This window comes from Procambarus clarkii, chromosome 56, assembly GCF_040958095.1.
Source record: "Procambarus clarkii isolate CNS0578487 chromosome 56, FALCON_Pclarkii_2.0, whole genome shotgun sequence".
NCBI lineage: Eukaryota > Metazoa > Arthropoda > Malacostraca > Decapoda > Cambaridae > Procambarus > Procambarus clarkii.
In genome coordinates this window covers 17454392-17472045 of record NC_091205.1, presented here as the reverse complement: position 1 = coordinate 17472045, position 17654 = coordinate 17454392, and the positions used below count along the sequence as shown (strand labels likewise).

At 43.8% G+C, this 17654-nt stretch overlaps 1 protein-coding gene across 5 annotated transcripts in view; it reads right to left on the bottom strand.

The window, feature by feature from the left end:
• The window catches only part of LOC123770658 (glutaminase kidney isoform, mitochondrial), a 157986-nt gene that overhangs the window by 112423 nt on the left and 27909 nt on the right, over positions 1 to 17654 (bottom strand). For 4 of the 5 annotated variants that reach the window (XM_045762708.2, XM_045762709.2, XM_069305782.1 and 1 more), the window contains 2 exons: positions 3767 to 3854; positions 842 to 984 (listed from right to left, as the gene is read on the bottom strand). In XM_045762708.2, coding sequence (XP_045618664.1) covers positions 842 to 984; positions 3767 to 3854 — 231 coding nt within the window. Of the gene's footprint in view, positions 1 to 841; positions 985 to 3766; positions 3855 to 14575; positions 14801 to 17654 lie in introns of those variants that run through there. The other variant, XM_045762712.2, reaches the window with a different exon arrangement.

Below are 17654 nucleotides of genomic sequence, written 5' to 3'. Positions count from 1 at the left end.
CACAACACCTTGACGCCCTAACCAGCACAATACCAGTCTCTACCCAGGGCCAAATAAGGGCCCCAAGCCCCAGCCGGCCCCAAGGGCGAGGCAAATGCCGAGCAGCAAGAACCTCTACGGGAATGGTTCCCGAACGCCCCAGGGAAGATAACCCTGTCACGTAGGGGTAGTACTCACATGGTGCTTAGGGAAAGAAGCCCCTAAGCACATGCAGCCCCGATACTGATGCACCGCACAACACAACACATGACAGTGAACGCCACAAAAGGCAAACACTGCCTAGGAAACTGAGGCCAGAGAAGCGTCTGTCCTGGTTGACATTAGCTTACGAACTGGTGCTAGGCACCCGGCGCAGTGAGATCCGGGCCCCTCCTCCCCCTCTCGGGGCGGTTAGGGCTGCGCGGACAATCGACGCGGCAATAAAGTGTGATGTTTGCTTGTTTGCTTGTTTCCTTGGGATTTTAGGGAGTTTCTACCTCTCTGTTCGGTTTTTTGTTTTAGTTTCTTACCATGTGGAGTTTGTTTTGCTATGCCTACCTTTCTGGGTGCCTAACCCCGGTCGATGGCAGATAAGGAAAACCCTGAACCACAAGGGGGTTTTCCAGGGCCATTGCTCCCTGAAACCTCACTGAAGGGGCCAGGTTCTGGCGCTGGTCCCTGGTAGGTCTGAACTCCATAGCTAATGTCCCGATCTAATATAACATACATTAGCTCGATAAGCTCCAGGGAACCTCCGGGGCTCCCCACAGAAAATTATGTTTGCCTCCTTTTACCAATACATAATTATGATACAGTATAATATACTCATTTAACAATGCAAGAAGGTATTCCACACCAGTACCTCTTAAATGTTGCCTTGTCAACAGAGAGGGTACTTGCAGATGAGTCTTTAGGGTTATCTAGAGATGCATGGACCTCTAGTAGATTGTTTCTCAGCTCAGCCAGGCGTGGGTCAGATTTTCTTAGTCCTGCTTCCGTTAATGCCTGAAAAAGGAATAAACAAAAATAATAAGTGAGTGTACAGACCAATTTCTGTGTTTACATACAATGCTGATGACACAAATATGTATCTATGTGAGCTTATATACACCTTTAGTATTTACAGAAAGGAAATCTTATAATTCATAATTCATTGTGACAGGGGGTAGAGGCAGCCAGTGTGTGTTTATACACGTTAGGGTTATATCAAGGACCCCCACCCCAAGATGTCAAATTATAGAGCACCCAGGATGCAACCCCACAACAAGCTAGCTAACTCCTGGGTACCTTATACAGTCCAGCCAGCCTGCGGTCTATCACCGTGCCAACGACGTTCGTAAGTTAATGGCTTTGGCGGCTGTTTTTGATAATATAGGTCGAACAAGGTCCTGGCCGCACTGTACCTCGTTCATGTTCGTGACCCTTCTCAGGTGTGTGTAGCCTTGGGTTGCTGGTTGCAGCCATTTGTGTCGACTTTGAGTTGAGGAGCGAGTGGTGGCCGCCTTCCGGGTAAGTCCCTCTTTTCTTTTATGTTTGGTTAGGTAGTTCCAGGGAGCCAAGGGGGCTCTCCACAGAAAACCAGCATTGAGTGTAATAAAACACCATTTTCTGGGTGAGACCTGGAGGCTACCCGGCATCCCTCCCTCCGAATTTTTGGCTTACGAATTTTCAGCTTATGACCCATCTCTGGGAATAGATTAAATTAAAAAACCAAGATATCACTGTACTCCGAAATCCATATTTCAACATCAGAATAATCCTTTGTATGGGTTTCCATTAGGGTTACAAACACTGTATTTGCCTCATGTAGGAGGCCAGCTATAAAGTGAACTTTGTTCGATTTGCGTGTTTTTATACCCTGAATGTTGGCAAATAATAATAATGTTACCATGTTTGTGGAATTGCTGGATGCTTTACTTAATGTTAATATCTAAGGCTCTAGTAGGGAGGGCACTGTGTTTGTGTTCTCTTTAGCATTTGACTGAGTTGGTGGTAGTATTTGGACATTTTTAACCATTCTTCTCCTCTTGCTAAAAAAAAATCATCCTGGTAAATAGTGTTGTGGCTGATTTCATCAAGGTGGTCTGTCGGTTTTATTCACCTGGTACCTCTTATATGAAAAGCTGGACATTCTGTGTTGAAACATTCATTCTTATTTAAGGAGTTCTTGCAACATAGTTCTCGGTGAAAAAAATTACAGCTTTTGGCACATTTACCTGTACTAAGAAAGTATCTGCACTTCTGGGATGATCATATTTACATATTCTATTTGTTCTTCCCAATATCTCATGTTTACAGATACCCCACTTATAATATCGGCAGGTTTTGGGTCCTTGTTTAGTGTGTTTCTCTTTACCCGACCCTGGCGCCAATATCCCACCCGGCTGTGGTGCAGATACTGTGCCCGACCCTGGCGCCAATATCGCGCCCGGCTCTGGCACTGGGTTAAGCATCACTTAATCCAGAAAACGATTCATCTATAGTATTACTTCAAAAATTGAGATAACACAGGTGGTGATGATAATGATGAGGGTGATGGCCTGGGAGCGCCTGGCGCTCACCCTGTACTGGATACGTTCGCTGTATCGTCCTCATCCATGCTGTATCACTTGTATCCAACACTTGTGCTGGGTCTTTATCGATCTTTATTGAGAGCGATCTTTCGACACCGCGTCTGACAGGGGATTTGGGAGTCAGAGGTGTGTGTGCCAGCCATGGTTGCTCACTCAGAACTGAGCCAACACGTGGCCCTGGGGCATGCGGGGAATTTTTTTCAAGATGGCTGCCACTCACTGGAGGTCTCGGGCATCCATCTCGTACCCGACCTAGCGCTCGCATGTTTTGAATCTTACGATAAACTAACATTGCTTACGAGTTAGGTGGCGCACTGCCCATACCCCATGTTTTCTCGGGTGGTGCAGTGCAGTAGTTATGCATTAGAAATTGATCCAACATAATTCCTCATATCAACAGTGTCTAATTGATCTTTGTTGGTAGGCTGTAATCCAAACCACAGTGGTCCCTCGGCTTACGAGCACCCCTGGTTACGAGTTTTTCGGGTTACCAGCAGGATTTGTTCGGAAAATTTGTATCGGGATACAAGGATTGCCTCAGGTTACGAGTTTGTTGATACGCGTATGGGTTGACCGAGCGCGTGGTGGCACGGCAATCGCTGCTCAGTTTGCCAGTGCCTCACGCCCAGTGACTATCCCACCCGAATTCTTCATGAGGATTTACAGTTTTTTGGCAGATTTTTGGCCATTTGAGCATAAAAGTTGTTATTATATCTCGCCATGGGTCCCAAGAAAGCCAGTGGTAAGGTTCAACCGAAGAAAATAGTTGAGAGTAGAGGCAGTAGAGGATGTCCCTTCTTCATTAAGAAAATATGTGAAGTATAGGAAGAACTGCAAAGTTTTGTTGAAAAAACTCACCCAGATAAAGCTGCAGCAGGCCGTTGCATTGACCTTTTAAATGACAATGTGATGTCTTACTACAGAGAAGTGTTAAAATGTAGGGAAAAACAAGTGTCTTTAGACAGATTGTTAGTAAGACAAGCAAGCAGTGAGCCACAAGCAGGTCCTAGTGGTATGCAGGGAAAACGTGCCAGAGTGTGCACACCAGAGAAGTCCTCACTGCTTGATGTTATAATGGATGGGGACTCCCCTTCCAAACAGTAACACCTCTCCTCCTCCCCCCTCCTCACCATCTTCCATACGCCAACGTCCCGGAACCCCGGATGAATTGGGACGTAATAGGTATAATATACATGAGAACAACATATACTCACGGCTATAAATTTTCCCATGTGAACTTTTTCATCCGACTCATCCTTGAACATGTCAAACAGCTGATCCTCCACGTTAATGGGCGTAACCCTATAATGAAAAGAAAAAATGGTTTAGTTTCTTGTTTTTTTAAGAGGTTTTATTTTTATTTATATATAAAGAGTTCTTACATTCTTTCACAGCCACTAGCACGCATAGCATTTCAGGCAACACTATGAGGAGAAGGAGGAAAAGATGGTAGAGGAGGAGGAGGAAAAGATGGTAGAGGAGGAGGAAGAGATGGTGGAGGAGGAGGTTGGTATGCGAGGGCATTTTACCTATTTGTGCTCATATAATTGAGCTGTTAGCTCTTGGACCCTGCCTTTCTACCTCTCGGTTGTCTGGTTTACCTGTGGGCCACCATCTACATAGTGCTTACTTCTAACCTATTTTTTTCTATCACACCTAGTGTATATTTCACAAACATATACATTGGATGTAGCCCACAACAGCTGTCTAACTACCAGATATAAATTTACTTATTTAATTATTTATTTATTTATATTTGAGAAGATATATTGGGTTGCTAGAGTACACAACATTGGTGTTTGAGTATTACATTCTTGCAAAGCATAACTACAATCGCACTGATTTTACTGGTGAAGTTGCAAGTCTTAAGTACTTAAATTGGGTGAGTGGGTGAGTGGAGCACAAGGTAAGAAACCAAGAGCATGAAATTAGGTATTTTTTGGCTTTGCTTTTGAATAAAGCATAGGCTGGATAATTATTTAATTTATTAGGGAGCGAGTTCCATAGACTGGGGCCTTTTATTTGCATGGAGTGTTTGCACAGATTTAGTCTGACTCTGGGAATATCAAAGTGATACAGGTATTTATTTCTGGCGTGATACTTGTTGGGTTCTATTATATCTATTAAGGAAGAGATTCAGGCCAGGATTAGCATTTAGGAACAAGGTTTTGTATATGTAAATAGCATAAGAGAATGTGTGGAATATAATAATAATAATAATAATAATAATAATAATAATAATAATAATGTTTATTCAGGTAAAAGTACATACTGTACATTCAAAATGAGTTACAAACAGAATGTTGGATTAATAAATAGAGCTAGTACATACTATGCCTAAAGCCACTAATACGCACAGCATTTCGAGCAAGATGTGGGGAAAATACTTAGGCAAACAAAACTAATTGAGATCAAAAGCATAAATTGAACTGAAAAATGGGAAAAAATAATGATAAACGATGGATGGAACAGAAGAAATTTTAACTAAATAAACAGAAGACTACAATTTTCTTTAAGTTTATACATGGTGGATATCAGCAGCTATACAAGTTGGTAAATAATCAATATTGTTTGAAAATAGTAAGACATAGGTTGACATTTAGAAGATAAGGTAGGTTACATGTAGTTCATTAGGTAGTAAAGTACATTGGTACCTCAGTTTATGAATTTAATCCATTCCCAGAGACAGTTCTTAAGCCGAATATTCGTAAACTGAGGTGAATTTTCCCATAAGAAATAATGTAAATTGAATTAATCCATTCCAGACTCCCCAAAAAATTAACTTCAAAGTAAATTTTATACCTAATTCACCCAAATCTTCAGTACTAAAGGATGTGCAATTTATTACCTACCTTTACTGATGACTCTTGTTGGTGTATGGAAGATGGTGAGGAGAGGTGAGGAGGAGAGGTGTTAGTGTTTGGAAGGGAAGTCCCCTTCCAAATCTTTAAATTCGTCAATAAATCTTTCAGCCGCTGGTTTGTCTGAGCTGGCAGCCTCCCCATGCCTCACAACACGATGAATACCACTTCTTTTTTCTAAATTTCTCAAACCATCCCCTGCTTGCCTTAAACTCTTTCGCATCTGAATCACTCGTTCTAGGGGTTTTCTTTAAAATGTCTTTGTGCAATTGTCTTGCTTTCTCATAAATGATGGTATATATATATATATATATATATATATATATATATATATATATATATATATATATATATATATATATATATATATATATATATATATAATATATATATATATATATATATATATATATATATATTATATATATATTTATATATATAAAATATATATATATATATATATATATATATATATATATATATTTTATATATATAAAATATATATATAAATATATATATATATATATATATATATATAAGTTAGGTAGCCAAAAAAAGCTAGGTTAGGTTAGGTTAGGTAGGTTAGGTAGACGAAAAAACATTAATTCATGAAAACTTGGCTTATTAGGCAAATCGGGCCTTGAATAGTAGGCTGAGAAGTGCGTTCTGGCTATTAGGTACGACATATATATATATATATATATATGTCGTACCTAGTAGCCAGAACTCACTTCTCAGCCTACTATTCAAGGCCCGATTTGCCTAGTAAGCCAAGTTTTCCTGAATTAATATATTTACTATAATTTTTTTCTTATGAAATGATATAGCAACCCTTTTCTCTATGTATGAGGTCAATTTTATTTTATTGGAGTAAAAATTAACGTAGATATATGACCGAACCTAACCAACCCTACCTAACCTAACCTAACCTATATTTATAGGTAAGGTTAGGTTAGGTAGCCAAAAAAAGCTAGGTTAGGTTAGGTTAGGTAGGTTAGGTAGACGAAAAAACATTAATTCATGAAAACTTGGCTTATTAGGAATATAAATATAAATATATAAATATAAATATATATATATAATATATATATATATGTCGTACCTAGTAGCCAGAACGCACTTCTCAGCCTACTATGCAAGGCCTTTTGCAAAAAAAAGTGTCCCTGTGGGACACTACTCTTAGTAATGGTAAGAGTCCCTGGTCCCTGTGGATGGCTCTGGCAAGGTTACGTATTGGCCATATGCGCTTAACTCACGGACACTTAGTGGAGCGCCGTCCTGATCCTTATTGTCCTAACTGCATTGTCCCTCTTACAGTTGTGCATATCCTTGTTGAATTATTGTCCTAACTGCATTGTCCCTCTTACAGTTGTGCATATCCTTGTTGAATGTCCTGACTTCCAGGATGAGGGTGTGTCTTGCTTTCCAACCTTTCCCCGTGGTCACTTGTCCCTCGATAGACTTCTTGGTGAATTGGATACTTTTGATATCGCTCGCTTTATGCGTTTCTGTTCTCATATTGGCATCCTCAGTTATATTTAGCACCTTCTGATTATCCCGCACATTTGATGGTGTTACATAGCCTTCCCGGTTTGGTGCCTTTTTTGATAATTACTTACTGTTCCACATTCTGGGTCCCTTGATTTCCAGAGCATTTCTAGTTTGGTTAAGTTGCACTCTTTGAATATCAAATCGGTATTTGTTTCTAGTGTAGTGCCAATGGGTTCTATTATAACCTTCACTTGAGAGGATGTGCAGTGACTTAATATCTAACGTATTCAAAGATTAAAGTAAGGTTGCCAAGTGCTATCTGGGGCCAGAGTTTGTTATTGTTCTAATAGCAGATTTGTTTTGAGTAATTAGCGGACGTAGATGATTTTGGGTAGTAGAATCCCAAGCACAGATTACTATAATTGAGATAAGGATTGATGAGAGTAATAGAGCATTACCACAGCAGGGCGAGGTACATAATATCATTTTAGAAAGAATACTGTTTTAGAAACATATTTTTGCTAGGATTTATTACCAAACAAAATATATTAGATTTTGTCAACATTAAGGGTGGGTTTGTTAGCAGTTAGCCAAAGATGGACTTTATTTAGTTCAGTATTCACTGTGTCATTCAGAATAAGAGGGTTAGGACTAGAGAAAATGAAGGTTGTGTCATCAGCAAATAAAATTGGCTTGAGGTGTTCAGAGGCATTTGCAAGGTCATTAATGTAGATGAAAAAGAGGAGAGGTCAAAATATACTGCTCTGAGTATACCGAGTATGGTTAGCATGTTTAAGGATATAAACAGAGGGGCTGTGTGTTGCTTGAAGACAGAGGTTGTTATTTTTCTGGTAACAAGTTTTTTAGTGGGTGATGTTGGGCTTGAGGTAATTTACAGTATAAATAAATAAATAAAATAAATAAATGTTTATTTAGGTAAGGTACATACATACAAGAGATTTTACAAAGTTTGTTGGATTAATAGATAGAGCTAGTACATACAATGCCTAAAGCCACTATTACGCAAAGCGTTTCGGACAGGAAAATCATTAATGACTAAAGCTTAATACTAATGGGTATAAAGAATAAAATGTGTTGAGAACAAATAAAAATAGAGGTAAAAGAGGGGGGAACATGGCTGAAAAAGCAGCACAAATACAATTACAAATTATTACAGACAATTACATTCAAACAGCGTTGTTTAAAAAAAAAAACAGACATGGGTTGACAACAGAGGGGTAAGGTAGGTTACAGGGAATTTATTAGGTAGTGCTTCGTTTTTATCTTAAACTGGTTGAGAGAGGTACAGTCTTTAACATGGTTGGGAAGGTCTTTCCACATTCTGGGTCCCTTGATTTGTAGAGCATTTCTAGTTTGATTAAGTCGTACTCTTGGAATATCAAAACTGTATTTATTTCTGGTGTGGTGCTCATGGGTTCTGTTACAACCTTCAATGAAGCTTTTGAGGTCAGGATTGGCATTACAGTTCAGCGTTTTATATATGTATAATACACATGAGAGAATGTGCAGTGATTGAACCTTGTGTACAGATACTGTATGTTTTATATAAATTGATTAGTGAGTAGTATAGTGAAAGGAGAGTGGCGTGGGGAACATAATATCTGATTTTAGAGAATATATCAACAGATTTTAGGACGTTTTTGGCTAAGTGTTGTATGTGGGTGCTGAAGTTTAGTCTCATGTACATGTATAGACCAAGGAACTTTCCATCATTTTTAATAGTAATGTTAACATTGTCTATTCAGTACTACTCTTCTTACCAAGTACTCAAGAACCTTCGCAGCACAGCTACTTACAAAGAAATACACGGCGCTTTGAGAATCTACGCCCCAAGATTTCCCCCCCAACATGAACTTCATTACAATCTCGACAAGGTAATATATGAACTCCTCTCGATTACTATCATCTCCTAGTCTATTCTTACTAATCCTTTCCCCTAACTGTATTTAGGTAATTTGAAACAATTTTATGTTTTGTATCCACTACATTACGGGTCAGTTTACTTAAAAGAAGGTTATAAGGCAATAAGTTATAAGGCAATTTGAAATTGTCTTATAACCCTCTTTTAAGTAAACTGACCCACACAGGATAAGACGATTGGACCTAGGATAGCAGCCATCACGGGCTCGCCATGGCCCATGCTACATGGAAATTTTAGTTCCGAGTAGTTAAATCTAAAACAATAACAACAACAGGATTTCAGCCTTATTAGACGTTGAGAGATGACGTTGAGATGTAAGTCTCGTCCTAATTACAAACTCAGACTTTGACAAAGCACTCAGGAGAGTGCCAAAGACTTTGTATAAATTCCTTACATAAATTTCACATACACACAAGTATGGTTTTTCCTATGTCTGTGAGAAGACATTACCATTACTAATTAAATATGAATTATACGAAAAAGTAACTACCATAATCCCCCCCCCACCCAGCTCCATACAGGTGTTGTTGGTCCTCTCTTTCATGCACCTAAACTATTCGCCACCACCACACACACTAACAACCCTTGCCACCACCACACACACTAACAACCCCTGCCACCACCACACACACTAACAACCCCTGCCACCACCACACACACACTAACAACCCCTGCCACCACCACACACACTAACTAACCCCTGCCACCACCACACACACTAATAACCCCTGCCACCACCACACACACTAACAACCTCTGCCACCACCACACACACTAACAACCTCTGCCACCACCACACACACTAACAACCTCTGCCACCACCACACACACTAACAACCTCTGCCACCACCACACACACACTAACAACCCCTGCCACCATCACACACACACTAACAACCTCTGCCACCATCACACACACACTAACAACCTCTGCCACCATCACACACACTAACAACCCCTGGCACCATCACACACACTAACAACCCCTGCCACCATCACACACACTAACAACTCCTGCCACCACCACACACACTAACAACCCCTGCCACCATCACACACACACTAACAACCCCTGCCACCACCACACACACACTAACAACCTCTGCCACCATCACACACACTAACAACCTCTGCCACCATCACACACACTAACAACCCCTGCCACCATCACACACACTAACAACCCCTGCCACCATCACACACACTAACAACCCCTGCCACCATCACACACACTAACAACCCCTGCCACCACCACACACACTAACAACCTCTGTCACCATCACACACACTAACAACCCCTGCCACCACCACACACACTAACAACCCCTGCCACCATCACACACAAACAACCCCTGCCACCACCACACACACACTAACAACCTCTGCCACCATCACACACACTAACAACCTCTGCCACCATCACACACACTAACAACCCCTGCCACCATCACACACACTAACAACCCCTGCCACCATCACACACACTAACACCCCTGCCACCACCACACACACTAACAACCTCTGCCACCATCACACACACTAACAACCTCTGCCACCATCACACACACTAACAACCCCTGCCACCATCACACACACTAACAACCCCTGCCACCACCACACACACTAACAACCCCTGCCACCACCACACACAAACAACCCCTGCCACCACCACACACACACTAACAACCTCTGCCACCATCACACACACTAACAACCCCTGCCACCATCACACACACTAACAACCCCTGCCACCATCACACACACTAACAACCCCTGCCACCACCACACACACTAACAACCTCTGCCACCACCACACACACTAACAACCTCTGCCACCACCACACACACTAACAACCTCTGCCACCACCACACACACTAACAACCTCTGCCACCACCACACACACTAACAACCCCTGCCACCACCACACACACTAACAACCTCTGCCACCACCACACACACTAACAACCCCTGCCACCACCACACACACTAACAACCTCTGCCACCACCACACACACTAACAACCTCTGCCACCACCACACACACTAACAACCTCTGCCACCATCACACACACTAACAACCCCTGCCACCATCACACACACTAACAACCTCTGCCACCACCACACACACTAACAACCTCTGCCACCATCACACACACTAACAACCCCTGCCACCATCACACACACTAACAACCCCTGGCACCATCACACACACTAACAACCCCTGCCACCACCACACACACTAACAACCTCTGCCACCACCACACACACTAACAACCTCTGCCACCATCACACACACTAACAACCCCTGCCACCATCACACACACTAACAACCTCTGCCACCACCACACACACTAACAACCTCTGCCACCATCACACACACTAACAACCCCTGCCACCATCACACACCCCTGTCAGGTGCCTCTCTACCAGTGCGGCTCCAACATGGCGGGAGGAGGATGGAGTCCGCCAGCATGGCTGGTGGCGGTTAAAGCTGTGCTGCCAGACAGCGCGCACACGGGGCCAGGTCCCCGGCGGAGGATGTCCCAGGGGGCCACCACCTGGAGGATGTCCCAGGGGGCCACCACCTGGAGCATGTCCCAGGGGGCCACCATCTGGAGGATGTCCCAGGGGGCCACCATCTGGAGGATGTCCCAGGGGGCCACCACCTGGAGGATGTCCCAGGGGGCCACCACCTGGAGGATGTCCCAGGGGCCACCACCTGGAGGATGTCCCAGGGGGCCACCCCCTGGAGAGGGCCCCCGTCAGTCCCGCTGGTAACGTTATGGAACATACAGGACCGCTGAAGGCCAGTGTTTCTAGAGCTCAGCTGGCTCATACAGTTGTCTACAATTTGAACTTCCATAACGTCAAATCTCTATGATAATAAGCGGGCAGTTGGCTCTTTCAGATTTAATGATCCCACTGGACCCAAGAAAAGCCTTTCGTATCCAAGGAGGGTCCATTAGATTTTCCAAAAGGACACAAAAATTATCAAGTCTACACAAACCAGAAAAATCTTCTAGACCTGGCGTAAAGCCAACTAAGTTATCAAGGAGACCATAATATTTATTGAACATGGTCAATTCGGTGACCATTAAGTCCTTATACTGACACACTATACAAGTGAACGTCACTTTCGCACCCATACGACCGGGGAGCCGGTCGGCCGAGCGGACAGCACACTGGACTTGTGATCCTGTGGTCCTGGGTTCGATCCCAGGCGCCGGCGAGAAACAATGGGCAGAGTTTCTTTCACCCTATGCCCCTGTTACCTAGCAGTAAAATAGGTACCTGGGTGTTAGTCAGCTGTCACGGGCTGCTTCCTGGGGGTGGAGGCCTGGTCGAGGACCGGGCCGCGGGGACACTAAAAAGCCCCGAAATCATCTCAAGATAACCTCCTTGAAGAGCTCCAAGTCATCACAAACTTAATACAACAATCAGGAAAGCCTTCAGAGATAAAAGCCCATTTAAACCGTTTTAGAACCATGGAAACACTTATAAACAATATTAAGCTACAGTGATCAATTAACGCATGTACTAAAATGTAAAAATATTATTATTTACAAATATAATAATTGTTACTCATTTTATCCTATATGTATTTTATAGTATATAGTTGAGAAGGAAGCTTGAGTGGATGGTATGATGCCAGACAGCACAAGTCCCCACTTGTCCGACCATTACTATAGAGTCCAGTGATGTAATGGGAGCCCCCAGGTGCTCAGGGCTCACCTATGACCCATGACTCGGGTGAACAGCTCCAGACAACTGGCATCTCAGTCAACCAGACACGGGTCCTTGTGTGATGGGCAGGTGCCACTATTCCTAATATTTTAGTCTTCATTGCGTGTCTCCTCTCTTCACACTTGATGGAACACTGGAGCGACCAAGTAGAACCTTCCACAAATAACTAGGACGACACAATGTTATTTAACCTTACAAATATACATTTTAATGTAAATATAAGACAAACGAAGGCCTAGGTTATCGTAAAGGAAGATGGTGTAATATTTGTATAACATGGTGTTGGGAATTGTGAGAGGTGGAGGGATAGGAGCGCAGGTAGCCTGGTGCCAAATTCACGAAGCAGTTACGCAAGTACTTACGAACCTGTACATTTTTCCTCAAACTTTGACGGCTTTGGTTACATTTATTAAACAGTTTACATGATTGAAAACTTGCCAATCAACTGTTGTTATTGTTATAAACAGTCTCCTGGTGCTTCCGAGCTCATTAACTGTTGAATAATTGTAAACAAAGCCGCCAAAGATTGAGAAAAGATGTACAGGTTCGTAAGTGCTTGCGTAACTGCTTCGTGAATCTGGCCCCTGGTAAGACTTGTCTGCACTTATATTACACAACACTGCTCTCATAAACAATACCTTTAACTACTTTCTCCTATAGTGACTTAATCACACGTTTTACTCATTATTATTATTATATCATCGCTGTGTTTTTTCCACTAGCATTACTTGATATATTTTAAATATATCATTTATATAGTGTAGACTCCACATATACGCCCACTCTAGTCTTATGTTAACGGAAAACTATAGTTTAGTACACACTCCTCATTCTCACCTTCCCACACTTACATTTATCCAAATTTTATATTCTTACTGAAACATAAAGAACTTATTTATAGTTGTCTGTGATAAAGGTTTGAAAACTACTCATAGTAAAATATGGTTGGGTCATTCCGTAGAGTTAGTGAGCGAGCACCTCAATCCTCAAAATGCATCCGGAGACTGCCAGAGCAGACTGCCTATCACATGCCTCTGTATGGCTAACCGTCCTGTGTGATGGGGATTTTTTTTAGCATCACGTAGCTATCTTTTTTGACACACTGCACTCCCCTTCATATAGTCGAGGGCAGCTGCACTAATGCAGATGTACCTAATGTGTTAATAAAAAAAAAATACCAACCGTAAAAAAAAAAAAAAATCCGCCCAGAAACCGTCAACATTGTTACCATAAATATAGCCTAGTGTGGCAGCATCACTGCGATGTTGATACACATAATAATTACTTCTTCTGCAACACACACACACAAGTGGGGAATGGGTCATTGTATTACCGCTTCCCCCTAGTGTGTTCCACTCCCACAGTGGGCCCCCACACTGAAGACACCCTACCCTAGTGTGTTCCACTCCCACAGTAGCCCACACACACCGAAGACACCCTACCCTAGTGTGTTCCACTCCCACAGTGGCCCCACACTGATGACACCCTACCCTAGTGTGTTCCACTCCCACAGTGGGCCCCCACACTGAAGACACCCTACCCTAGTGTGTTCCACTCCCACAGTAGCCCACACACACCGAAGACACCCTACCCTAGTGTGTTCCACTCCCACAGTGGCCCCACACTGATGACACCCTACCCTAGTGTGTTCCACTCCCACAGTGGCCCCACACTGATGACACCCTACCCTAGTGTGTTCCACTCCCACAGTGGCCCCACACTGATGACACCCTACCCTAGTGTGTTCCACTCCCACAGTGGCCCCACACACTGAAGACACCCTACCCTAGTGTGTTCCACACCTGAACTACAGACAATTATGTCTCCCGGTCCATCTTCTAATACAGTCTACATAATGTTTACAAGGTTGTGACTGCGAGTTAACTGGTGAACAGCACCGCGCCAGTAACGGCTGGTTCCTCACGTTTTAGGTCGAGAAAGCGCTGCTCATGCGCTATATATCCGTCCCTGTTTAGTATTCTTACCGCTAATTGCTGAGGCAATATTTATGGTAGTTGCCATTCCTTGTGAATCTTAATATAGCCGTGCTCGCTCACACCACCACGTGGCAACACCCAGTGTTGGGTACACGCTTCTCGCACCAGTCAATGTTGGCAGCACCCTCACACACACACACCTCTGCAAGCCACCAATAGGAGGGCAGCTCCGTGTTGCCCAAGCCAATGCCGGGCCAGACCGGTACGCAGTGGACTAATCAGAAGGTAGGAAGCGTTACACTGTGGACCAATCAGGGTGCAGGATGGCAGACACACCTCCGGCTGCCGGCGGTTTGCAAGTTAGTGTCTTTCTTACACTAGTTTATAAAATAGTAATGTTAATATCAAGTCACATTTAGTTTTCCAGTCTAAAAAGTCTATATGACTGCTACACACCTACTTATAGGCTCATGTGAAACTATATCGCGACTGCCAAAATCAAATCTATTTTCGCTAAAATATGATCAGACTAAAACTGTTCACTGATATTTAATGTGTAATTGTGTAATAAGAAATATTCTTAGTGTGTTTAGGCGTGAACAAGAGGAGTGAGGGCGGCCACCGCGGCGGGGTAGAGCTGGGTGACACGCCGCCCTCCACACTCGCCTCCTACATGTCCCTCGCGCTCACAATATATTTACAATTCGTGATTACTATTGGCAGCCGCGGCGTTCCTGAGCGGCCCAGTGCTGCTCCCTCGGGCGCCTTGACCCACTCCCGCCAGCCCCACTCCCTCCAGCCCCACTCCCGCCAGCCCCACTCCCTCCAGCCCCACTCCCGCCAGCCCCACTCCCTCCAGCCCCACTCCCGCCAGCCCCACTCCCTCCAGCCCCACTCCCGCCAGCCCCACTCCCTCCAGCCCCACTCCCTCCAGCCCCACTCCCGCCAGCCCCACTCCCTCCAGCCCCACTCCCGCCAGCCCCACTCCCTCCAGCCCCACTCCCGCCAGCCCCACTCCCGCCAGCCCCACTCCCGCCAGCCCCACTCCCGCCAGCCCCACTCCCTCCAGCCCCACTCCCGCCAGCCCCACTCCCTCCAGCCCCACTCCCGCCAGCCCCACTCCCGCCAGTCACACTCCCGCCAGCCCCACTCCATCCCAGCCCCACTCTCTCCAGCCCCACTCCCGCCAGCCCCACTCCCTCCAGCCCCACTCCCGCCAGCCCCACTCCCTCCAGCCCCACTCCCGCCAGCCCCACTCCCTCCAGCCCCACTCCCGCCAGTCACACTCCCGCCAGCCCCACTCCATCCCAGCCCCACTCTCTCCAGCCCCACTCCCGCCAGCCCCACTCCCTCCAGCCCCACTCCCGCCAGCCCCACTCCATCCCAGCCCTCACCACCCACAGTGACCCACAGTCTCCCACAAGACACTGTGGGTCTTGTCCGCCTGCATATACTGTATATAAGCTAATGTTGTTCGCGTTTTGAATTATATTCTCATTACATTCCTTTATATCATTAAATAAGTTACCATATATATATATATATATATATATATATATATATATATATATATATATATATATATATATATATATATATATATATATATATATATATATATATATTATATTTATACTTGTATGTAGATTTCTTTAATTATTTGCTATTAGTCCAACGCTGTATCTGTGATTGCTCTGTTATCAGTGACTTCAGATCAAATGGTATGAGGTACTTGAAGCTCTGTAATTACTTCATACACTCAGGAATATTGGAAGATATTCTTGTGCTGTTCCCTGATTTTGCTAGTGGAGGCTAATAGATCAGCCATTTTGCTAGTGGAGGCTTATTAAATGACTGATCTATTGATCAGCCATTTTGCTGGTGGAGGCTAATAGATCAGCCATTTTGCTAGTGGAGGCTTATTAAATGACTGATCTATTGATCAGCCATTCTGCTAGTTGAGGCTAATAGATCAGCCTTACATTCTGCTAGTGGAGGCTAATAGATCAGCCATTCTGCTAGTGGAGGCTAATAAATCAGCCTTACATTCTGCTAGTGGGGGCTAATAGATCAGCCTTACATGCCATGTTCTCTCTTGATGCCATGTATGACTAACCATCCTGTGAGATGGGGATATTAGATGAGCTTATAGCTGGTTTATGATCTACACTGTGTAACCTTTCATATAGTGTAACAGGGAAGCAGCACAGTGCTGTGTATACCGAAGCTTGTTAATACAAAAACAAATATTAATGTTAAACATCATGTTATTTTTCCGTTGCCCAACCGGAGACTTTATTAATATCGGCTTGCAGTTTACAGTGTCCTCTACAGAGGAAACTTTTTTGCTGATTTTGTATCATGTGCAAAGGATGACACGAAGCTGTGAGCAGTATTGTTGTCTGTATCTGATATGAGGACGAGAGAAGGTTATGGTGAAAGGAGTACAGTGTGCCACTGTGTTCTGGGGTACAGAGATTTTCACTGTATTTGGACTTGATATTTGATTGATTGCTATTCTTTGCATTTTATTTGACAGAAAATTAAAAATTCAACGCACTACTTCACCCGTTATTCCTATTGTTGATGGGGCTATTACCCCATGGTTACACATATCACAGACCTAGGCAAGGTCCCTGTACACAACGTGTGCATTACACACACAAATCACAATAGCGTGATGCATCAAATGAACAAATCCATAACGGTCCGTGACGAGGGTTCGAACCTACGTCCGAGAGGAACCTACCCCAGGCAGCGTCTGGGATCCTCTCGGACGTACGTTCGAACCCTCGTCACAGCTCTTGTGGATTTGTTCAACGTGTGTATTTTATTTTTCTTCTAATGATTTTGTGATAGTGGTTGAGTAATTGGGCAGAGAATAACTTAGTGTTCTAAACCCATATTGTCGTGAGCTGTGAAGGTCATTAGTGGTCCAGTTGTCAGCACTGGTGGAGGGTGCCAGGGCTTGCCTTACTTGTGTGTTGACACCTCGGTGAGTGCTTCAAGGCTTCCTTAACAGTGGGAGTCCTGGCATTATCACTAACTACGTGCAGTACCCGGCTCCTCCCGGGTCTCTCTCCCTCCTCCGCTTTCTCTTCCCCTCCCCTCTCTCTCTTCTATTCTA